Source organism: Aythya marila (genome assembly GCF_965140915.1).
Source record: "Aythya marila genome assembly, chromosome: 10".
Lineage (NCBI taxonomy): Eukaryota > Metazoa > Chordata > Aves > Anseriformes > Anatidae > Aythya > Aythya marila.
Window position 1 is genome coordinate 4,495,606 of NC_139051.1, and position 23,912 is coordinate 4,519,517.

The following is a 23,912-nucleotide window of genomic DNA, read 5'->3' on the forward strand; positions in this document are numbered from 1 at the left end:
AGCAGGAGGCGAGTGTTGGTCACTGCCTTGGTGTGGGGAGGCTTGGCCAGAGCGGGGCCCCTCGTTCTGCCCCTGGCTCAGCCCAGATGCTTTGCCGGAGCAACTTGACTAATGGCTGGGCACATCAAAAGTGGGAGATTAGCATCTCTGTAATTTGAAGTATTTTCCTCCCTCCTCTCCCCCGAGTATACTAACGTTCGATGCTGCCAAAAAGCGCCTATAGCCTTGCCTTTTAAGTAAGAAGTACACGAGTGGGACTGCTGCAGCTGACTCTGGGTGCCCGGCTCGCTGCGTGGCATCGGGGGGCGCATGGCGATGTCTCCGAGCCCCAGCTGCTCCCTGTGCAGGTCCTGCGCCCGTTCCGGACGTGTCTGCGGAGCTGTTTGAACACAGATTTTCATTACTGCTTGTCAGAGTCGGAATCTTGTGCTCCCGGCTTCCAAGCCCGTGTTTAATCCAGGAAGCCCTTAAAGGCTTGCGAGAGCATCACCTTTGCATGTTGTGTCTGAAAAGTCTCAGCACGTAGCTTCGCGTGCCAGAAGCCGCATACTATGTTTTCCTGAAAATTGCGTTCGGGTTGCCAGAAGATCGGTGGGAACTTGAAATTTCCGAGTTACAAGTTCACACGCCAACTGCGAAGGAGAAAAGCCGAGGTGCGAGGTTGTGCAGAACCCTAAATTTCTCCCTTCCGGCTGAGCTCTACTCCGCACTCCCACTGGTGTCGTGTGTGCAGACAGCCTGAGCAGGCACCGCGGCCGGCGGCTCGCTTCCAGCGTGTGGGCAGCCGGAGAGAGCGAGGCACAGGCAAATGGCAGGGAAAAAAGGAGACGGGGATGCAAACTGCGAGGAGTGAAAGAATTCCAGAACCCTACCTTGGCGGGGCCGCGTGGGGGACGGGGTTTGCTTTGCCTTCGGAAAACAGTTGCGCAATGAAAAGGGAGCGCGGGGAAAACACCGCTCAGCCGAGCAGGTGATGGCGTGTAAATCCTAAAGGCTTCTTCCTAGCATCGGCGGGGCTCGAATCCGTCTCCTGTGGTCTCCTCCGTAACGCGGGGTGCCCGGGGCTGTTCGGCAGCAGCACTCAGCTCTGGCTGGACTCGGCGCTGGGTAGGAAACCCTGCGGGTGTCCGCACGGCTGCTGGGAGGTCGGGGCGTGCTGGCGGGATGCTGGGGTGCGGCCGTGCGATCAGCGGGGCCCCTGCTGCTGCCCCTGCTCCCCTCTCCCCTCTCTAAGTTCTGCACATCTTAATTTGACACGCTTTAAAGTATTTTAGGATGGAACTTTTTATTTTTTTTCCCAAGTCTTCGGCGGTTGCATGTTTGACACGGTTTTGTTATCCTAGATGTTGTGTTATGATCTGGCGCCGAGAGCATTAATTCCTTTATCAGCTCTATTTCCTTTACAGTTGTTCATTTAATTGAGCTCCTCTGTGTATTTTACAAAACAAGATGCATTCATTACAACTCGCAGACCTCAGATAGGGTTGTAACGTGTTGCAGAAAAATAGCACTTCTGCGGATAGTTGTAGAAGTTGGGTGCTTGGTTTATTTTTCAGATGATGGGAGGAAGCAGTAGCAGAATTCTTGCATGCATAATCAGGAGGAACTTTCCAGAAGCTCTTTATTCTAGCTATTTTCTTTTAAAGCTGTGTTTACTCTAAGAATTCGTCTGAGGCAGTTGAAATATGTGGCTGCAGCACAGAACAAAATACACTGTATGTTTTGTTCCTCTTCTTGTTCTGCTCTGACTTGTGCAAACAGCTTTAATCCAAAGGAGGAGAGCACGCAGGCTGCGGCTGCGGCATCGCACCGTCGAGTCCGGGGTGCGAATTACCCTCTTGCTGCACATCCTGACATTGAATCCTCTCGCCTCGAGGAGAGAGTAAACACAGCGGATCCTCCTCATCCACGAGCCCTGGGAGCAGGAAGCCGCAGGCGCTCAGGAGCCAGCACATCTGCGGGACCCTGCACCTGCACGGGGATGGCGACGTCCGCAGGCTGCGGGTGCTGAGCGCGTCCCCGCGGCTCCCAGCGGACGGCAAGGACGTGGCTGGGAAGGGCTCCGCTCCCTGCTGCTGGGGACACGGCCCAGAGCAACCTCTGCCAGGGTTCTTGTGGCTGAGGGCCCTGCGGAGTGGTTTGTGCTGGCTGCTGGGAGGCCCCTGTCCTGCTGGCATCGTGCGTGGGCAAGGTATGGGCACCTATAGGCGTAAGCAAACTGCAGAGGTGCATTTGGTGACCGGTCCCTGGTTGCCTCTCTGCCACCTCTGAGAGAGGCTCAGAGCTGGGGTGAAGCTCTTCAGCCCCGGGTGGAGGCAGAAGAGGGATTAAGAGCTTGGCTTCCTGCATCCTGACTCAAAAGTAGGCATATGTGCCTTTTTTTTTGGTGAGCAGAAACAAAATCGGTTTCGACAGAGCTTTTTTAGGGAGTTTTCTCAGGCACAGGATGAAATTTTGAGGTGGAAAAAAAATTCACGCTTTTTTCTCTCTGTTGGGCCAGTGTGATGAGGCCCAACTGTATTTTTGGGTGCTCGGGATCCATGTGTGTCACCGCCGAGCATGTGGCTGCTGGGAAACGCGTGCGCGATGTACGTGTCTCCTGCACGGAAATCTGCTGGGATGGGATCCTCGCTCTGGACCCAGGCCGGAGCTGTTCCTGGGAAAGAAGCAACGAGGCAAAACTGGGCAGGAAAAGCAATTCTGTCCCACTTGTTCCGTTCTGGCTGATCCTTTCCCTTCTGCCTCGTGTCCTAGCCGCAACCTGACAGCCCCAAAACCCGAGCCAAGCGCATTTTTCGTGCTGTGTTGTGGGCCTGATCCTCGAGAGGGGTTAGATGCTCTCAGTGGTAGGTGCTCAGAGTTCTTGCAAGTCACCCTGCTCAGATGCTGGTGGTTACTTTTTTTTTTTTTAATGAAAAAAAAAGCATTTTTCCATTTGCTTCTCTATAAACCGAAACCACTAAAGAGCTTTTGCTCAGTTTCCCCCCCAACACACACTGATGGGTGCATGGGGAGGGACTGCAGGTCTTAGAAGGCTTTGAGTGTGTGAAAACAAGGAGCCCTAATGAAAAGAGTTTTGCAACTTAATTGTAGTGGGTGTGCCCTTGTTTGCAAAAAGAAACGAAAGTGCTGGAGGCCGAAGTGTTTTCTTTAGCCTCAGCCTGGTGGCAGAGCGGCGTAAACTTCCCCAGCCAGTTCTGCCAAGGTGCCTGAGACCTGCAGGTCCCCGCGGTGCTTCGGCACTGCTGCCTGGGACCCTGCCCGGGGATTTTGGGGCACCTCTCCTCGCGGCGCCCTCCAGAAACCCCACGTTGTGCACGGCGGACCCTGCGGCCCTTTCTGTCGTCTGTACCGGGGTTCCTGGGTGCCCTCCTTAACAGGTGGCTCGGTCGCATCCCATTCCCTCCGCCCGATGTGCAGCGATCGGGGAAGCCAGCTCGTCTGCTCCACAGGGTTTGGGATTCATGAGCTGCCCTCTGGACGGAGATGCCCAGCTCCACGCAGCCAGCCTGAAGCCCGCTGAGGGCTTGTCCCTCCCGGCACGCTGTCTCGAACCCCCTAGGAGCTGTCCCCGACCCCCTGCGACTGCTGCCTCCTGCTGCAGGCTCCTCGGCTCCCCAGTGCCCCCCAGAAACGCGAGCCGTTTTAAATAGATGCTGTGTGCAGCATCTTGGACTTGCTCCGTGAGTATGAGAAACGTTAACATAAATGCTTTAAATAACATCTAGTAGTGTTGAATGCACAGAATTATAAAACATTTTTATATTCTGAGGCTCATTTGCATCTTCACATTAAAAACTGTGGTTTTCTTTTCAGGGAACGCTTGCAAGATCTGATTTGTTTTGAAATCAAAGCTAAATTTGTGTTCCTGCATTCCTCTTTGCCCTTCATTTGACAAATTTTTCTTGTTCTATAAATACAGAATTGTAAACAAGGGCTAATCCTTAGCAACAACCTGGAAAGTTACCGTTTCTCTCCAGCTCCTATTATAATTAATGCAGACGCTCTGAATATGATGTGATTTACACGCAGTGTTCCTCAGGCCAGGAGGTACTAATACCTTGTTAGAGAACTGAGCAAAGAACACTCCTCTGCGTTCGCCATATAACATAATTGCCCTGCATTTTCCTTCCTAAGAAGATGGTTAAAGATGCTTTTTACTTTACATTTGGAAAATGGAAGGCTTCTGCTTTTGCATTTGGCTGAAATTGTCTTAAATGTGTTTTCCCTCCTGCAGCAGTCAACACTGTCGAAACATTGTGCGAAGTACATTTTAATAATATGGGTTAAGACCATCATTATATTAGTTTAATTCGCAGTCTGGGTAAATTCTTTAGATGCTTCCACTTTGTCATAAAAGTTTTTTTCACAGTAAACATCGTCTGTTTTCCCTGTGTAGAAAAGAAAGAGATAATGGAGTCGGTGAATGAATAAATCCCTTGTGTTAAATTGTTTGAGCACAGCCTGAGCAAGACTTTCTCTCGTGGTCCGTCCTTTTCTTTTATTTAATTTTCATTTAATTTTGTTTTGTTCTGTTTATATTTATTCAGGGAGAGTTTTTTTGGTGTTAATCTATGTAAGCCACATGCAGTTGAATACTGCAGCTCCCAAAAGGCTGTGATTAAAACATTATGGATGTGGCAAACCACAAATAGAAAAGTAAGTTTACGTTTAGCTTTTCTTCATAAAATAGATTTTATTCAAGTTTCGTAATACCTTGGTAGCGTGGTCAGCATTGCCATAAAAATTCTGTGTGATATGAAATGATACAATCTGTGAAGCATTTCCCATTATGTAGACACCATGTCTTTAAATTATAGCAATTTCTTAAGATTTTAAAGCAAAATGAGCTCTTAGAAGTGTGATTAATAGCAGGGAATGAGGCTAACACTGGGTCATCAGTGGCACTCCATTACAAAAAAGGTTGGACTAATAAAAGCATCCATCTATTTGACCAATAAAGCATTTGAATGATATGCTTATAGTTTTTATCATCCCGTAGTTACTTTGTACTGAACAAACTGTGATTTTACGTGCTGGAAAAGGAGCGCGGAGCAGGCAGCGCGGCCGAGGTGAGAGCAGCAGTGTCGCGCAGGGAAATAGCATGACTGCCACGCGTAGCTTGATGTTTTCAGAAGCCTTCAGGTTGCGGTGTCGAAATTTCTGAAGCCGCTGTGAAACAGCTAAATCCCCCGTGACCCGTGCCTGCCTGCCCACAGCCGTTCGCTGAGGCTGGCCCTCGCCGTCCTGCAGGGCGGGGAGAAAGGACGGCATTGTGTGTAATCATTAATTCAGAGTTAAGTCCCCGGCAGCCCCAGACATCAGAAATATTCTGCTGAAGCACAGGAAATGGGGCAGCACTTCTGTTTTCCTGGTGCGCGGCCGCCAACTCCGTGCTCGAGTCCCACCTTTCATCCTGCCCGCTATTATGCTGTCAGCCTGATGTACGAAAAAATAGGAGGTTGCCTCCACAATGCTGCTTTCGGGTTTCATTTAAATACCTGCCTTATTAGGGGGTTGTACTCATTTCATGCTTTTGAGCGAGCTTTTTTTTTTTTTTTTTTAACAACAAAAGGCTAAATGTTTTCTGATAAAAAAGAAAAAAAGGAAGCGGAGTGTCTCGGCCAGCCGCAGATGCCCAGGATTGTGCTGTGAAGAAAAGTACCAAATATTCTCAAACTTGTGAAAAAATGATGAGGGAGGAGGCTCCTCGCCACCGTGCTGTTTGCAGATGAAATGATGAGGGAGAGGAGACGAGTGCCTGGGCAGCTGTGACCTTGGCTGCTTCCTGGGGTGAATTTTGCTGCTTGGTGGCAGTGCTGGCGCTCCTCAGGAGGCACTGGGGACACCGGGCAGGATTTGGGGCATCTGGGGGGAAAAAAGGACCTGTGGCATAGACCATAACTGCATCCTCTACTCCCATCCACCCAGTGCGATGTCTCAAAGGGCTTATTTTACGTACAGGAGGGATGAAGAGGCTGCTGGAGGTCACAGCAGGGATGGTGTCAGGGCAGGAATGTAACCCAGAGCCCTGGATTAACCCCTGCCACTGGGACCATCCATCTTCTCTCCCTCTGCTTCAGATCTTGCCCGAAATCCACGTTCAAGATAGAGCAGTTCCAGAAACCTCCCCGCAGGAGGGCTGCGATGGGCATCGTCCGAGGGGTGTAGGGGTGAGAGACGGGAAGGGAGAGGTGGGAAACCTCGGGGGCTTCAGGAGGGCACCGCCAGCAGGGATGGCACGGGGCGGTGGTGCTGAGAGAGGGATGCCAAGGGGTAGCTGAAGGCCAGGGCTTTCTGGTGTGAGATGAAGACTTTGGAGGAGACAGAGGGGCTTCGGAGGGGCTTCTGGCACCACCTGGGCCACTGCAGAGGAGCAGGGGAGGTCTCCAGAAATCGGAGGCTGGAGACAGGAGGCAGGAGGAAGAGGGCTGAGGACGGGCCAGAGAAGGAGGAACCATGCCTTGTGCATGGGCGTGTGTGCATGAAACCATCCGGCCGTGCCGGGAGGGATGAAGCTGTGCGGAGAGGCAGCGTTGTGCTTGTTTGTTTTAGGGGAGAAACTGAACATTTTGCATCCCACCTTGTGCAGTTGCTGATTTTTTTTTTTTTTTTCTTAATGTAAATAGATCTTCCACATCAGTGGTTTGGCCGGTAAAGCTTGTTCTGTGAACCACTTTCAAGTGATTTCAGCTCCTTTCTCTGCCCTTTATCTAGCAGATGCACGGCCCTGTGTTTTCCTCTGTTGCCTGTTGTCTTGAGGTTGCAAAGAAAGACTGCAAAGGCTTTTTGTTTGTTGTTGTTTAAGGGGGAAAAAAAAAACCCTCAATCCACAGAAGAGTTAACAGGATCTCACTTGATCTGCTGGTTTATGCAATGAGTAATGCGAGGTTGGTAACAGCAAATTGTTGTTTATAAGCAAACATGGCACTGTGTAAACAAGGAGGCCTGGTCCCCAACTGGTTGGATTTCATGGTGGTCAGCAGCTGATGTATGTAACGTACAACCTTTCTGCTGCTCGAAATGTCAGAAGAATGACTATTTGTTTGTCTTGAGTTCTTCCCAGCTGTTTACTCTGTAATGCATTTGCCTCAACCTTGATTCCCTAAGAGTGGCCCCTTTCTCCTCCCTGCTCTGTTTACATTAGTCCTGCCCCGAGTGTCACCTATGAAATCTGTTGATTATTCCACCTGGTTAATGTTAAATTGCTCTTGCAAGATGATGTGTTTGTTCATAAACACAAATGCTGGGCCCCTTGTTTACTGTACCCATGGCAGCAATCAGTTATTAAACAAATATTGCTTTGTTTGCGGGTGTGAGCAGCAGTTTATCCTGCAAGGTCTGGAAAAAAACCTTTAAATGCTGGGATTTTGATAAAGGAGAAAAAGGGGAGCTTGTCCCTGGAATGTGGCTGAAACTCACTTTGGTTTGCTTTGCTTATCTTTAACTTGGGTGAAGGGGCTAGAAAGATTAGCAAGTTGTTTGGTTTTTCCAAGAGATTTCCTTAGTGTAATGATATCTATCCAGTTGTTTGCTTTTTTCAGAAGGGAGAGAGCACTCCTGCAAGACGACTAGCACAGCGATAGGCGGCTGATGGCTAGAAAATCCTGTACGGAGCAAACAAGGAGTTAGAAGGTCTAGGACAAAGGTATAGGGCTCTGAACCAGGTAATCGCCCCAGAAGAACGGCCTTTGAGTTCTGTGCAGCATCGGGGCTGCTTTGGTTTCCCTCCTTGCTCCTGGCCGATTGTAATCGATGAAGTCTGAAAAGGCGAAGCTTTCACTTTTATTTCTGAGATCTGGGCCAAATCTCTGGTGTAAGAGCAGAGCCATCTGAACGGAGAGAAAGTACCCAAGTTAAAAATGCTCTCTGCCATTCCTTCTCCTGCAAGGGAGGTTACTGAGCTGCTGCATCCTATTTATAACTGGAAAGCAGCATTTACATCTGCTAATTTCTGTATGCTGGCTATTTGCTCTCTGCTTTCCGAGAGTCCTAATTAGAGAGCACCCTCCTGGTAGTTGTTGCTTTTGGGTTGTTTTGCAAATGAGCAAGAAAAGTCACTCACACCATCTTTGTTTTTCAAAATTATTGTTTGTTGTTGTTTCTGGATTTCGAACTCCAGGCAGGACCTGTTAGCATGTACAGTAAATTGTTAGGGCGTCGCACACAGAGGGAGTAAACCCTCCTGGAGTGACCTTGAGAAGGAAATGTTAACTCTTTTTTGTATGAAGGCAGTGCCTGCGCCTTTATGTAGGAATTATCAATTAAAATATCTTGAATATACGTGTATAAAAAGCTTCTGAAGGATGCAATTAAATACTTGGCCTTCTCATCCCTTGGAAAGGTGAGGAACAAAATCTGGATAGAAATGTGATGTCCTGCTTTCCCTGCCTCAGCCCGGTGGTCCAGGCCTGTTTTGGCTGCCGGGAGGTGGGTGCCTGAAGCCATGGCTGTGCCCGCGGGCATTAAAGCACCGGCCTGGCTGCCTGCGTCTGGGGGAAAATAGTGAAGTGAGAACAGCGTCGTGCACAAGTGCTGAGGGCTTGCACCTGGCTTCGGGGTGGTTTCTGACTTCTGGAGGCCGGTAGATGGTTTAGAAACGCTTTGTTGGAGCTGCGCCGGGGGGGTGGGCTCCTCGTTAACGTGCCGCCAGCGCTCAGACCCGCAAGGTTGGTGTCGTCGTGGTGAAGCAGTGCTACTGCTGTCTCACAGCCCGTGCTGCCACACCAGCGTGTTTATTAAATGCAGCTCTGGCCTTCCAGTAAGTTGGGTATTCTGGTCGCCTTCTTCGCCGGGAGAGGGACTGGGAGCACATGTTGTGGGTGCCGAGCGGCGTGCACACAAACAGAGGGGCCCCGGGCTGTGAGAGCGGCTGCGTTTCTGTTCCTCTCTTCACCTAGACCCCGCAGGTGGGTGCCTCCCGAGGGACGTGCAGCGGTGCCGTGCCCCTCTCCGGCGAGGGGCTTTCCTCTAACGCCCACGATGCCGTGTCCCAGCCTCATGGTGGCTGTCGCAGAGCACAATGAGGCATGATCTTGGGCTGGGTTGGGTGGTTTGCTGCTCGCTGTTCCTTCCCTGCCAAATAAACGATGGTCCCAGCGATGGGAAGGGCGGTTTCGGTGAAGCTAGTGGCTGAAAGCTCTCCCCGGGAGAGAGGAAGGAACCTCACTCGGCCGGTGGCGGGATGTAAACGCTGCATCCTCCTCGCCACTCGCCTGGAAATGGCCCAGCTCGAGAGCCTCGCCGCAGCTGTGGCGTGAGCTTTGTGGATCTCAATAGCTGTCAAGCTGAGAGGTGTGGATTGATGGAGAGCTAGCTTCACAAAGGGGATTTGTTTATCCAAGGTGAGACTGGGAGCGACTTCCCCGTGGATGTGTTAAAAGAAGGGGGAACGCAAGATGCTCAGGCAGGGAAAGCAGAGCTGTCCGCCTCCTCTGCCTGACGCTCGGGTCTACAACAAATGTTGGGTTATGTGAGCGGGGAGAGAAAGCTTGGCAGTCGTCGTAGGCTGTATTTGGCAGGTAAGGGTGGGATGGAGTTTTATGGCTTTTGTATCCAGTCCCAACAAGCAGGCTACAGATCACCTACCCGAAGCAAAGAAGTGAGGCCTTTTATCTTGCAGTTTGGTGTGATTCGGTGCATGAGTATTTCATGGGGACCAGCTCTAGCTCTCTGAAAAGAACCAGTGGCAACCTTGTGAAGTCCATTTCAATTAATTTTCCTTGGATTTTCTTGTTCTCTGTTCTTCCTGGTTGTGGTCAGCAACACCCTCAGCAGCACTGATAATCTCAGGGATACCAGCAGTGAGAGCTTCTCTGTATTATTTGGCCATGATTTCACAATAAGCCAGCGTGGCACAACTGGGATTAGGCTCCTGCCTGTCCTTCCCTTCTCCTAACCACGGCTGTCTTAAATTTCAGCTCCTGCAGAGCATCAGCAGCCTTTCACTGAGCTGCCTCTAAGTGATTTCAGGTTCCTGTGGCCCTGAAGTGAGCCACACACACAAATGGTGAACAAGGCAGTGATGCTGTGTACGGTTAAAATAAACAAAGAAATAAATAAAAAGTTGTGGCAGGCTGCAGATAGGCAGCCATAGGTAGAGCTGCTCCTCAGGAGACTGCAGGGTGGAAAGTGGGACAGAAGCCCTGCTATGGGTTGAGGTAGGCAGAAATTCAGCTTCTCACTGGTGAGGCCGCAAGCAGGAGGTCAGGCAACCCGCATCCTTCTCCCGTTGGCCAAGGTGACGTGCTGAAGCACTTCTAGGAAGCCTGAGCTGCTCACCCACTGGATTTAGTTACAGAACTCTTCACGTTTTCCCCTCCTTGTTCAGTTCTTCCCTCTCTGCCCTCCCCACGGCTCAGCATCACCAGGCAGCGCTTGCCCTGTGCAGGGACGGGGAGCAGCCCCGAGCGAGCCGGGTGCCAGGCCCACACCATGGATGGGCTCGTGGGGCTGCTCCAGGAGCAGCGTGATTTGCTCCCCTTCCCCGGGGAGGCTCGGCGCATCGCCTCCACCACGGGCTCAGCCGACCCGAGGCCTGGGACGAGTCCAGCGCCGCCCCTCGCAGCCCCAGATGGGAGCACGAACCCGAGGCCGTGCTGCGGATAATCCCGTTTCTGCCGGACCCTTTATTTCCTCAGCACTAAATGAAATTTCAGCTTTTAGATACGTCTAGACATATACAGTGCGCGATAAAGTTGATAATACATTAATCATTTTTAACAACAGGTAATATGCATAATTTATGGTGTTACAGTGCTATCTTTTTTGATATTTATGATGGATAATGCTCAGTTTTTGCCCTCATATTACTGCTTTAAATTATACCACAAGAAAATTAATGAGAAACTAGATTTATGGGTTTCATTTGTTTGTCAATTCGGAAATTAATTGGGTGTTAATTTTAGCCGTCCCTCATCAGACCAGGTCTTTAGTATGTGTGCATTACTTTGCATTCATTGAAGCCTACCTCCCATTTACTGTGGGTCACTAGCTTTGCATACATTAAAATAGCCCTCAGGCTCATTCTCTTGATTACTTTTTGAACTGCCATGCATTAGAAAATTTACGCCTTTCTGTTATAATTATGAAAATTCTGTATTGGAAGATGGTGCTTGCATAACAGCAAGTATACAGTCGTGCTCAGCCATGTAAGATCATATAGCAAATCCCAACACATTTTTGTTCTAATCCTAGAAAATAGCACTCTTGACAATCTTTGTTGTGTGAGTTTCATCCTTTGAAATTTCAAGGATCCGTCTTTATGCACTGAATTACCTCTTTAAGCTGAGGAAATATCAAAGGGTTTCACCTCGTATCTGTCGCCGTCTCTTTGTTTCCTCTTCCCGCACTTCCCGTGCGCCTTCCTCCCTTCCCTTGCTCCAGGTTTGCCTCTCCTCGAAGAAGCGCGGCTGTCAGACGTGACTCAGCATCGCTTTTCAGGACAGCAGTCTGACTCGTTCTGTGCCGTACTATTTTGGTTGGTTCCTAAAGATCATCTTTAATTGCTCTTTGCAACCAGTTCTCCCTTCTCGTACTCCTGCACAATTCAGCAACCACCAGTAGCGTGTAGGCGAGTGGCCTTCAAAGGGGTAAGCATGAAGTTTTATCCCAAAAGTACCCTAATGTACTGACAGTTGATCTATAGTTAGTTAGTACATAATTATACCTAAAATACACCCTGTCAGCAGGATAAATGACGGCTACTGAAAACTCTAAAAGCATGATGGGTATGCACCCATCTGCAACGACGAGAGCTGAGGGGTTTGTAAGTTGAGAAAGGCTGGTGAGTTCAGGGTGATCTGATTTACTTAAACCGTGCCATATGTCGGGATGGCTCTTTCTAATAGTCGTGCTAACCGCAGACGCAGGCAGAGAGAAGTCATCTGGTCCACCTGGCTAGTTTGGACTCCCCTCCCCGGCATTATTTCTGTATTTAGCGTGGTGGCAGCCCTCGAGCTGCTCATGTGAAGCTGGCTGATTCACAGTTAATTGTGACATGGTGTAATTTAGTAAATGAGCAGCTGAACATCTGTACGCCTTCCCCCACGGTAGATCAAAGCCTTACCTTACACAAGGCTTTTAATTTCCACTAGTGAATCCTTTTTGTTTGACCGAACTCATGGCTGGCGGGACGGTGCTGCTGGCCGGCCTCGGGACAGGCTGTCAGCCGGACTAAATGGGGGTTTCGGCGTCTGCTGGAGACCGTCGGAGCATGTTCCTGGAAACACTCGGGACTGGTGGCAGGATGAGGAGCCTGAGGCGCTTTCCCTGGCCAGGCACTTGCTCCAGAGGTACCGGCACTAAAAGGGTCCAGCTGTGAGTTCAGCGCTGGGAAAGCCCTCGTGGTCCTTGGTGCCGGTGACGGGCAGTGCTGGGAGCGCCCCGCTGCCTTCACATTGCTTTTGTACCTGTGCTGTTGGTAAGAAGCAGCTCTGCTCGTGCTTTTGTGTTGTCTTGCCGTTCGCCCTCTGGAGCGTGTTAGTTTTCAAGAGGCAAAATCCTGCCTCGCAGCGCTGCATTGCTGTGAAGCGCTTCCAAACGTTGTTCTGTTTTTCATAGTCATGCGGAGAAGCGCTCAAAAGTTGGTCCTGAGCTTGCTTTGGGGAGCTGCTTGCAACAAATAGGTAAAATATTTACGTATGAATGATGCCTGTGTGGATGGCGTGCCTGCTAGAGAATTTAGGGCTAGAACTTGTCATTTGATCACTTACTTAAAGCTGATTTTACCATTACTCTTCTATCCATACAAGTAGAAAGATATTTTATAAATCTGTGTTTAGTTTAATTTACACATGCTTTCATGGCTGGGCCAAGTTCTTTAAGGGCATTTATTCTGCTTCATATAAATAATTGATCAGCCAAGTTAATTTACTTCTGCCTGACTTGGTCAACCTTAATTAACTGCCCTGGAATAAAGGCTGAACTTTTTGTTAGCTTAAAATCTTCCACAAATGTGACAAAGAGGGGATGTATTATGACAACGTTTTTGCTCTTGCATTGTTCCCAGGGGACAGAAATGTTGAAAGATCTTTATGTGCACATATGTATTTGGAAAAACCTCCAGATACTAGTCGCCAAAATAAAATCATCAGGCTTGCTAGTGACTTTCCAGTTGTAGCCCAGGTCGAGTCTGGAATCATATTTAAAGAAGGATTTTAAGGCCCAGAAGACCCCAGGGATAGTTTTTTTTTAAGGTGATGAGGTTCCTAGAAGTGCGGACTGGTGCTTATTCAGGAGTCTTAAAAACATCTCACCAGATGCCTCCGTGTATGGGAGGGCATCCCACCAGGTCTGGGTGGCTGTCCCTTACTCTTTCAGGCTTGCAGCGAGTCCTTACTCTGACGGGTGCATCAGAGAGAAAATCCTCCCTCGTGCTGACATTAAACAATGCTGCTAGGTCTTTAGAAACTCCACCGGTAGCAGAATTGCAGAAATTGCACACTTCAGTGCCCACCTCCGGCCTGCTAATCTCCATGCTTAACCTTGCTCATCTCACTAGGCCGGTGGAGCTAAGAGATATGTATCTGCAGCATCTGGACTTAGTGATGTTAAGGACTTTTTAAAAAATGGATTGGCACAGAACGTTTTCAAAATGAGAATTCCTTCAGGTTGTATTTTTTTAGTTCAAAACACTGACTCCAGAGTCCTCAGAAAGATCTTTTTCATTCAGCCAAAGTTCACATCCGACCTGTGTTTTTTCAATTTTGACCATGCCCTTAAGAAATCAGCTGTCTCCAAGTCATCTGGAAGACAATGAGCTGTTGTCCTCCTATTGACAGTGTGCATCAGTTTGATTCCACTCCATTGAAATTTTACCCCCTTACCTTGAACATAACATATTAAGCAAAGAGATGAGCCAAACCATATGGTTTGGGCTTCGTAGTTGGCTGTACATCAAAACTAGAAGAGGTTTTGTGCAGGTTAAGTCCAGAATCTTGAAAAATCGATCTCTGTTGTGAGATTTTTAAATGAAGCTGATACTAAGTCAGATATGAACAGTTTGTGTTATACAAGCTCCTGGATTTCAGGTTGCAATTCTACAAGGGCAGCTGTGGAAGTTTGTTGTTCATGTTGCAGCTTATCTTTGGGCCCTTCTGAGAGGAAAAGCATCTTGTGTCACCTTTAATAATCTGAAGAGTCATTCTGTATCCACCCCTAACATGAAATAGTGTAGAATTTTTATGAAAAAAAAAAAAAAAAAGATACTTAGAGTGATAAGAACCCATCTATTTTAAGCTGTTAAAATACATTTTCCTTTGCAGAATTGATATGAGAGTCATTCTGCTTGGTAGAACGTGCAAGGCAGACGTGCTCTTCTGCCATTGCATTTCTTGTGTCGGGATGTGGTGTCTGGTATGTCAGGGAAGCTTTTGTGGAGTACAGTATTCCTACAATAAATCACTATGCACAACAGCTTTTTCGGTACCATTCTTCTTACCTAGGGTTGTATTCGGACCAGAATCGATGGTGGTGGTACTCGACAGAAAGCTTTGGTTCGATTGCCACAGAACACAATAAAGTCAGCTCTGCTTTGCTTTTTTCTTTCACAGTTTTGAATGACAGACTTCACTAATAGGCTTCTGTAAGGCCTGCTCCTCTGCGCTGAAGAGAGACAATTATCTCAGCCATCCTCAGTGTACTATCACCTCAGCTCATTTAGGTGTGCTCAAAAAGACAAATAATAATCATTCTTGCAGAAAGCTCTCGCAGGTTGATTTTCATGACATGACGCTTAATGATCAAACCAAACTGTGATTATTTATGTCAACTCACATTTGACTACAGGGAAGAAATAAACAGTTTTATCTTCTCTGCCTTGAAAATCCTGCTTTCTATTGGAGGCATTTTAGCAAAGTGGATTTGTTTTGTATTGGTGTCCAGCTGAAGTTATATTGAAGTTGACTGCCCATGAATGGGTGTTCTTAAATCAAAATTTGCTCAGAGATGTTCGCTTCTGCTTTTAAAATAATCTTTGAGTGGGCAAAGCCCTGGAAGTCCAAATCATCACAATTTTCATTTTACTGCCTGATGTTCCCATTGTACACTCCACCTCTAGCTCCAGTTCCCTGCTGGTTGCACTGGTTTGGCTGGGTACATCGCAAGGGCAACCCCGCACAGCTCCCCTGGTAGCTGCTTGGGGTGCTTGGAAATGTAAAAGGGAGCCTGGACACGTGCTCAGGAACTCAGTGATCTTTTGTTACCGAATACTGCAAATAATCCATCCTTCTCTCTGTCCTATAGGTTGGAAAAATTGTAGCAATAGCTGCTGTTGTTTTTTTCCAGGAGCATTTTGCAGTCCTCGAGGCAATAAATAATTTCTTGACCAGTTTGTTTGTGAACTTGTTTCTGTGTCCTGGAGATATTTTGCTCAGAAGGGCAAGCCAACAAATCCTGATCAGGCAGTGATAGATCTGCTCCTCGGTGGTGTGCATTCTTCTTGCTGCTGTCAAAGGCATCTCCGAGCTTTGGTCGCTGCTCTCTCTTACCCTCCTTAGTAGTTTATCCGTGTTCTTGCCTCCAGTTGATCTGTTGCATCAGAAGTGTTTGAGAATGAAACGTGGTTTTTACTGTTGGGGCACGTTGGTTTTACCATCTCTTTTCGCTGTGGTGTCTCCTGGAGGTACCTGCAGCCATTTTAGGGTGCCCGTCCTCAGCTGGGCGGCCTGCCCCAGGGCCTGCTCAGCACGGGACACGCCGCTGGGCATCGCAGCAGGCCGAGAGATGAGTCTCGGGGTTTCACCTGCTGCCGCAGTCCTGCATGGTCTCCTTGTACAGATCTGCTAAGTTACATTAATGAAATGCTCCGTTTCCTCCAGCTGAGGCTTGACCTCAAATTTAGATGGAAGGGAAGGAGTTGCAGCAATTTCTTGAGTCATCTCTGGTGAAAAGAGGCGCAGTCGCTGCCCAGTGTGTAATACAGCCTTGCGTGCTAGATGCTTGCATAGACCTCACTGTGCTTGTAGGGTTTCCCGATAGTGTCGAAAATGAAAAACACACCGTGCTCAGTCTGTGTGAGAGCAGGATCATGCTAAAACCCCAAAGCATTTACTCGTGGCGTTGGGAAAGCCGTAGGTTAGTTTAGATCTCTGGAGCTCTTACAAGGGGGCTGACAGAAGCTTTGTAATGAGCCCCAAGCCCTTTTGTCTCCTTGCATAATTCCAAGATTTCACAAAACAGATTGAAAGAGGCTTCCATAGCCCAGCTGAAATTTATTTAAATGTAATCGGAACATTTGAATCTGTCCTAGCACCATCCATGCGCTCGGGCGGCCGGCGGCCTGAATAGATCCCTTCATGACTGGAGTGGGGTCCCGCTAATGAGCGGCCTGCCCGCCCGGGCCGTGAATCAGCGAGGAGAGCTGAGGCCGGAGCGTGGTGGTGCTGACAAAGCCCTCATTAGTCAGCTGCTTCTCGGTGATGACATTTTGATTATCAGCCGGATGGATCATGGCTATGAATGGCTGAAGCGACCAAGTGAAAAAGCGGCCTGGTTTTTGTGCGTGTGGCTGGAGCGCGTCGTGGTGACGGTGGGCGCCTGCGCTGGACGGACGAGGCCTTGTCTCCAGCCATGCTGGGCTCCCCTGGAGCCCTGGGAAAGGTTTCTCCCCACGTACATGTCCATTAGAGAGGCATTGTGCTCCTCTCCCTTTCTCACTGACGTTTTCCCTTACACCCTGGAAAGGATTTTTGTGCTTTCTTCTGCATTGGGGTAGGGATGGATCTGAAGCAGTCCCCCAGTTCTTCCTGGCACATGAAGCTGCTGAATTTCGAAGCACACAGCTCTGCACAGAGGTGCTTGGCTCCCATGTGGGTGCTGAGCGGGCACCGGGCTCTGAGCACACAGCACGGCTCTCCCCAGGCTGGAATCAGAGGGAGGGGTGGGCTGGCAGAAGCAGATCGGATTAATTACGTGTAAATCTGGTAACTCGGGGCATAGCAGGTGGAAATACCTATAAAACAACTCATCAGCACATCTCAAAGGCAGTGGTTTGCAGCTGCAAAGTGGCATATGTGCTTTGCTTGGGGTCTTGTGCTGCCAGTTCATTCACAAAAACACAACATGAAATCCCAAGAGATCTTGGGGAAGCAGTTGGGAAGTCCTCCTCCTTCTCCTCCTTCTTCTCATTGTGGGGTCTGCGACCCACTGGCATAACTGCTGAGCACAGCGTTTTATAGATCCACAGACAAACATCCACCAAGAGTTACGAACAGCCTGCTGGCTGGCCGTGCAGAGCTGTGACTGCGAAGATGATGTTTAGCCCAGTACACAGATAACCTGCTACAGATAATTCAGGAGCCTTTTCACCATAACACCACAGTGCCTCCAAAGTCAGGCCAAATCCAATAAATTTGCCAAAAGCACAAGTTCTGTGAGCCGTTGAAGCAGTTTGCTCCAAGCGAGAACCGATGGTGTCCAGCACATCCCAGGCTCAGCCTAAATTGATTCATGGTAGTAAAAGGAACTAATTCAGCAGTATCACAGTGGGGATGGAAACCGAAATGCTGAATGCTCTGCTTCCCCTACCTGTCCCTGCGTACTATATATGAAGTTTTCGATGTTGTCCATCACATGTTGCAAAGAATGACTCATGGCTTTCAAAGGAAAGCATCCAGATGTAACTAGAGAAATTTAATTATGGATTCTGTGTGTTCATTTGAAAATATTTTTTTTTCTCTAAGGGAAAAAAGATGTTGAGCAAAAAATACTATATTTAGAACAGAACGTACTTACTAAAATTATAGCTGTACCAACAGATAAATAAACATAAACTAGTAGCATGAACCATTAATGAAAGATAAATCGTATGAAGGGAAATGACAAATGTTTACAGTTTTGGCAGGATTTAAAACAGGGCATGTCTCCTTATATACAGCAACTGTTTTAACAGCTGCTTTTTTTTCCCCTCCCCTAAATTATTTCAGGTTTTTGAGTCATGATGCAAGAATCTGGGACTGAGACAAAAAGTAACGGTTCAGCCATTCAGAATGGAGCGAGCGGTGGCAACCATTTACTAGAGTGCAGCCTACGGGAAGTGAGATCAAACGGCGAGACACCTTCAGTTGAAATTGGGGCTGCAGATTTAACACATCTTCAGCAACAGCAGGTACTGTAAGACATATTACAATTTTCCTACTTCCAGAAAAAGCATGAAGCATTTAACCCCCTCCCCACCCCCAAACCTTTCACGTTTGCCAGTCAGAGGATGCTTTCAGGACCTGCCTACAACATTCTGTACATTTTTTGTCTGTAGAGGATTGCGATCGCAATGTAAAGAGAAATGTTAGACTTTCTTTTTTTTTCCAGAGTTCTTTTTAAATCATTCCCTGGCAATACCCAAAGATCAGGGCCTGAGTGTGTTGAGTCTGGTGGCAGCGATTGGGTGAACCGCTGTATACAAATAACTGGTTTCCAAAATATGTCACTGGGTGGAAAATACACTAATGCTCAGCTTTGTTTTTGCAACAATTTTTAATATAACCTAGCAACCTCTATCAACAGAATGTTTTCTATTAGCGAGAAACGCTGTGGAGGTATCTGCTGTGGCAAAACTTTGGAGTAAATAAATAAATAAAGCGCGCGTCAGGGCTCTCTCCAATTCAGAAGAATCGCAACAAAATTGTGCCTTAGCCTTTCCCTTTGTATTGTAATTAGTGTATTTTCTGGGAAGTGACTACGTTCACCAGTGTGAATTATCCGTATAATACATTTTGTCCTTTTTCTTTCCTCTGATAAAATTTTGCAACTCTCTCAGGAAATTTTACGCTGGAGTGCTGGGCATGTATCATTAACGTGTTTGGGAACAAAGGCTGCAGGAGAGCTGTCGTGAATACACTTAGGCCTACCCCTCACTTCTCTAATGCAATAAGCATTCTTCAAACCTTTTAAATAAGCGATTGGCAGCTGGTTAAGGCTCCCCTAAGTGTACAGTGATCTTTTTAGCAGGTTGTTGTGGAGAAGAAAAACCTGCACTCAAAAACAAAGCAAACTGCGGGCTTGTGGAGGAGCCAGGGTCCCCGTTTGCCAACCTGAGACAGAAAGCTGCCGTAATTAAACAAGTCAGAAACATGGATGATACTAAATGCATAGATTTGGGTTGTTTCAATCATTTTCATCCTACAGGTTTTTACTTGAAGTGAGAATACCATCAGTGAGAAAATCACAGCCATGCTGAATTCATTACTGCAGTAGTCACACAAAACCACGGATAAAATTTCAATAACTGCAGGCCACAGTTGAGTAAACAGTTGCACTGAAACTTAATTCCTGTTGACTTTTCCCTCATTCTTCGCCAGGGGCACATTCTGATTCGTAGTGCAAAGACAACAGGGGTTACAGCTTTGATTAATATAGGACAGTGGAAGAGGATCGGAACAGTAAAATATGTTCAGCACAAAGGTCTCTCCTTAAAAAGGCTTCATATCAAAACGAGTTAATTACACTGCCTTTTCCATAGGAGCACTATGGAATTTTCCAGCAGCGCTGCTCCCTGCCCGCTCCGAGCAGAGAGGAGCCGAGGGAGCACCCGGGCACGCTGCGGGGCACGGCCCAGCACAGCCCTCTGCTGCATCCCTCCTGCTCCCAGCTGCTTTCCGTAGCCACCCAGAGGGCTCTCACTGCCTTCCACCCCGTTGTGGCATTCACCAGCCGCCCATTTGGTTAAAGAGGGGCAGAGATTCCTTCCCAAACGGGTCCTCAGCCCTGCCCTGGTGCCCGGCACAGCTGGGGCAGGGCTGCCTGCAGTGGGCTCCGCGTGTCGCCCCCAGTTTATTTCTCCTCTGCCAGCACAACAAACGTGTTTGCTTAGCTCGCTTTCCTCCAAGTGCTTAAAAGACCTTTATGTTCTGCGTTTGAATTCTGCTCTTAATTGGTTTCGATGACTAACTTTTCCATGGAGTTATCTTTTAAAGAGCAAGTTGATTGCAAAGTTTGAAACACTTATTGAAAAAAAAAGATGACAACAAAAGGGTAACCAGAGCCAGCATAAAAATATCAATCTTTGTGTTTGGAAAATATTTTTAAATGCTGAAAAGAAGAAAAACCCGTTGTTTTCAGACAGCTAATGCAAGCATTTACAGATACACATACAACATGGAGCATAATGTTTAGATGTTTCTCCATATACAACATATGCTCTCAGGTCACTTAACAGAATGCGTTCCACAGAACGCTTCTTCAATACAAATGAATGAGTTCTGAATTAAACAGCTATTTCTTAAGAGCATTTCATTCAAATCTTTTCTTTTTGCCACCTGGCACTTGTTTTGTCTGAAAAAAAAAATCAGCAGCGGGTAGTTTGAGCTCGGCTGTTGTGGGTAGCGATGTACTCTGGGGCTGAGCGGGACTGAGCACTGGGACGTGGGCTCGCAGTGGCTCACCTGAAGCATCTGTGCTGAGTTTTGGTTCGCATTTTTTGGTAAATTTATGAATTTATGAGAACTAATAGCTTTGTTACTTTGAGAAAGGAAAACAAATGCTTCACATTTTTTAGGAAGTTTTAATGGGTTTACAAACTTGTAAATATTTTAGCATGGAAAACGGTGGAGCACCGCAGATGTTCCTGTGTTGGAAGGAGCAGCACGCGGTGTGAACTCTCTTGTTCTAAGTGCAGGGAGGACTCAGAGGACAAGTATTACTTCTGTGTCATCTTAGGGTGAGTCTGCCATGCAAGAAAACAGAGGGATGCTAAATTATTTTAGTATTTTGGGTCTTCTAAAATGTACTGTTAAGTTGGGAGTAGCAAATGTGGAGACCAGTTCTTCTAGATGTAACGACACATAACTCAAATGGGTGTTCGTGTTTGTAATCACGAAGATGTTTTTCAAAGAGAGCAAAAGCAATACAAGTGGCTTCTCTGGGACAGTGTGTCTGTGGTACAGGTGAATAAACAGAGATAGGTGTAGGAGAAATCAGTCTGAAAGGGAAGAACTTTCCCATGGTATTTTGGCACCTCCCGAGGGTTGGCACCTTGCAGGAGTGAATGGGTCACGTCTGAATTTGGTGGGGTGGGCAGGGGTTTGGTGACCTGCCTGGAAAACCTGGAATTGTCATGATGGTCACCTGGGCCATCAGGCTTCCCATAAAGGGACCAGAAATGGGCATTTGGCATGGGGTCAGGCAGCAGGGCTCAGCAGCTTGCTCCCAAGGCACCAGGACCAAGCGACAGGGCTGAAAACGTGGGAACAGGGCTCCAGGCAGCATCAGATGGCTCTCGGGCACCGTGGAAAACCTCTGGGAGGTGCCGAGTGGGTGTCAGAGTCAGCCACGAGTCAGGCTGAGCGAGGGAAGCTGGGACAGAAAGCCTGTAATGAGGGGGTGACGTGCTACCGGGGAGTGATAAACACAGGCTCATGGGGACGAGCTGCCTTTTAACATACATGATCACAGCGTTAGTTGCTTCAGTGGTTTCTGACGTCTGCTCAAATAGAAGGCTTGATACCTCAGTTCTAGTCGGTTCTCTTTTTTTCAGTTTATAAAATACTATTTATTATGATTTATTTGTATCCTTGGGACTATTCATTAAAGTGTTCTTCATGTTGTTAGAGAAATAAGAATGAGAACTGAACAAAGGGGGTGATTATCAAGTTGAATTCTGATGTAGAGCAGCAAGACACCAAATGCTGCGTTGCTCGGTGGCAGAAATGCAAACCTCTCCACATCAATAGCGAGATCCACTTTGATACCCTCGCTTCAAGTACTGCCCCGCGAGTATATAACTCGGTATCTTTTGTCTAATCCAGAATGCTTTTGAACTTTTAGGAGGTATGACTTTAATAGTAATTTGTTGACAGATTAGCTGCAGAGATTGCAAAGAGTTTATTTTGCAGAACTGGCAGGCTCGTATCAGTGTTCTCTCAAGGAAAAAAACACACATTGCTGTTTTGCAATTGCTTGCATTTATTGACAACCTGCGCTGAGCAGGCAGAATTGGAATGTTTGTATAATGTAAACCTATAGCTTGTCTGATGAAGTGTAGTGTACTCTTAGGTGGTGCATAGATTGCTTGATAAAAAGGGTTACAAGGTGACTGTGTTTATGACAAACTGGAACAGCAATAGAAATGCAACTGGTACAAGAAGGAAGTTTATATAAAGAATTGTAGGGAAGTTTCTTTTCTTCGCTTTTGTCTTTGAGCTGAACTGCACTGCAATTATGAAGTGTCGTTTTGAACTTTCAGAAGAGCTTAGACAAACACCATTTTTGCTCTGTGTGCACAAAGTAAGGAAAGTTTTTTTTCTTGAAAAAAAAAATAGATGGCATTACGTACAATTTTAGTGCATCCTGTTTAGTATTTTTTACGCTTTTATTCATTGAATGCATACAAATGAAAAATTCAGTGCTGTTCATGTACAGGAGACAAAAAGAGCATTTCATAGACATCAAAAATCCGGGCTAGGTTCTGGTGTCTGTACCAAAGCCAAAACTTTCTTCACGATTAGTCTCACCGACGGTAGTTGCAGTGTGTGTGGTATCAATGTGAAGATGTCACGGTTTGGCCCTTTAGCAGTAGATGTTTTGCGAAATGTTGAGCTGTGAAGTGTTAGATTGAAGAAAGCAAACTCCAGGGGGAATATGTGGTTTCTTCAGATTTTGTTCATGTCCAAGGAGGAGGAGAAAGTACGAGAAACGGAGGGTTTGGCGTATTGTTGAGAGGCTGCTTTAATTGGGTAGATCAAAAAGAAGATAAGCCTGGAAAGAATTCTGAATGTATCACAGTATAAATTAAAGTAATGCTATGATATTATTTTAAATAAGTTGCTGAGCTTCATCTTGTTTCAAAAAACCCGTGGGGAAGGGTTACAAGCTGCATCAGGAGTTTTATGGTCCCATTGATCATGATGTGGACTTATCTCTTCAGAACAAAACTGCTAAACCAGATCCTAGATAAAGTCTTTGTTTCATATTGACATAACTGGGTTAGACCAAATTTGTTTGTTAGACTTTAAGGGAGCGTCCATGTTGAGTCATTTTGTCCAAAGAGACATAAAGCCTAATTATTAAACTGCTGTTGCTATCGAAGGAGCCATTTGGGAGGGTCGTTTAAACTGCATCCAGGTTATTGGGAACGGGTCTGATTTTGTGTTGTAGCACACTGATAATCGATGATCCCAGTGTCGTGAAAAGACTGCTGCATTTGTGGGGCTTGTGCTGTTTCATCGGAGAACGTGAAAAAGAAGTTTATGCTCCTGGTAACTTGGTGTTTTTATCGTGCAGACTTTTCCCTCAAGTTCTCCGATCTCCCAACATTGAACAGAAGGTGACATGATGTCTTTTTAGTCATTCAAATCTAATAACTTTTAATCTGAAGGTTAAGTAGTGAGATATAAACTAAGAGATGATAATATCAATTTTATGTTCACTGAAGGGCACAATATACCTCTTTCTAGTAGAGGGAAAATTGTGCGTAAAATGTCTTTTGCTTTTCAATGGAAAAGCTGTGGCTCTGAGAGCTTAGGAATGAAGCTGCGCTGGAAAAATTAAATAAGTTTTAACGTAGGCTGGCTACCTTGCCTGGATTTTAGAATCAATGATTTTTTTCCTTAATAATTCAATTTTTAGATCTCTTGTCAATGAACCATGCTGAGAACATTTCATGCGGCGTTCTCTATCCTCACTATTACTAATGCCTTTGTTATAACTACTTATTGACATCAACAAGCCTTGAATCTTCTCTAAGTGCTGAAGGGTAAGGGGAAACTACCACTTTGTAGCACTTGCTGAGATACGTTTTTTTTGCCTCGGTTTTGTTTTATTTTGCTTCTAAGGTCTTTTACAAATAACTGCATAAATCTTGAGTCCTCAGAGCACCTTGACATTGGCACCCAGGGCTTTGCAGTCGTGTGTGCGTGTACAAGCATGTACCTGCAGAAGCCGGGCCCTTAGACATGAATCCATCTGGGTTATGTGCACAT

General features: G+C 47.0%; 1 protein-coding gene across 10 annotated transcripts in view; it reads left to right on the forward strand.

Annotated features, from left to right (window-relative positions):
• The window catches only part of FOXP1 (forkhead box P1), a 364,978-nt gene that overhangs the window by 188,921 nt on the left and 152,145 nt on the right, over window positions 1–23,912 (forward strand). For 7 of the 10 annotated variants that reach the window (XM_082768411.1, XM_082768410.1, XM_082768404.1 and 4 more), the window contains one exon: window positions 17,925–18,106. The exons of 1 other annotated variant lie outside the window; for it this stretch is intronic. In XM_082768411.1, the coding sequence (XP_082624537.1) occupies window positions 17,936–18,106 (171 nt within the window). In that variant the 5' untranslated portion in view covers window positions 17,925–17,935. Of the gene's footprint in view, window positions 1–3,258; window positions 3,684–4,582; window positions 4,660–17,924; window positions 18,107–23,912 lie in introns of those variants that run through there. 2 more of the 10 variants (XM_082768406.1, XM_082768408.1) reach the window with 2 other exon arrangements.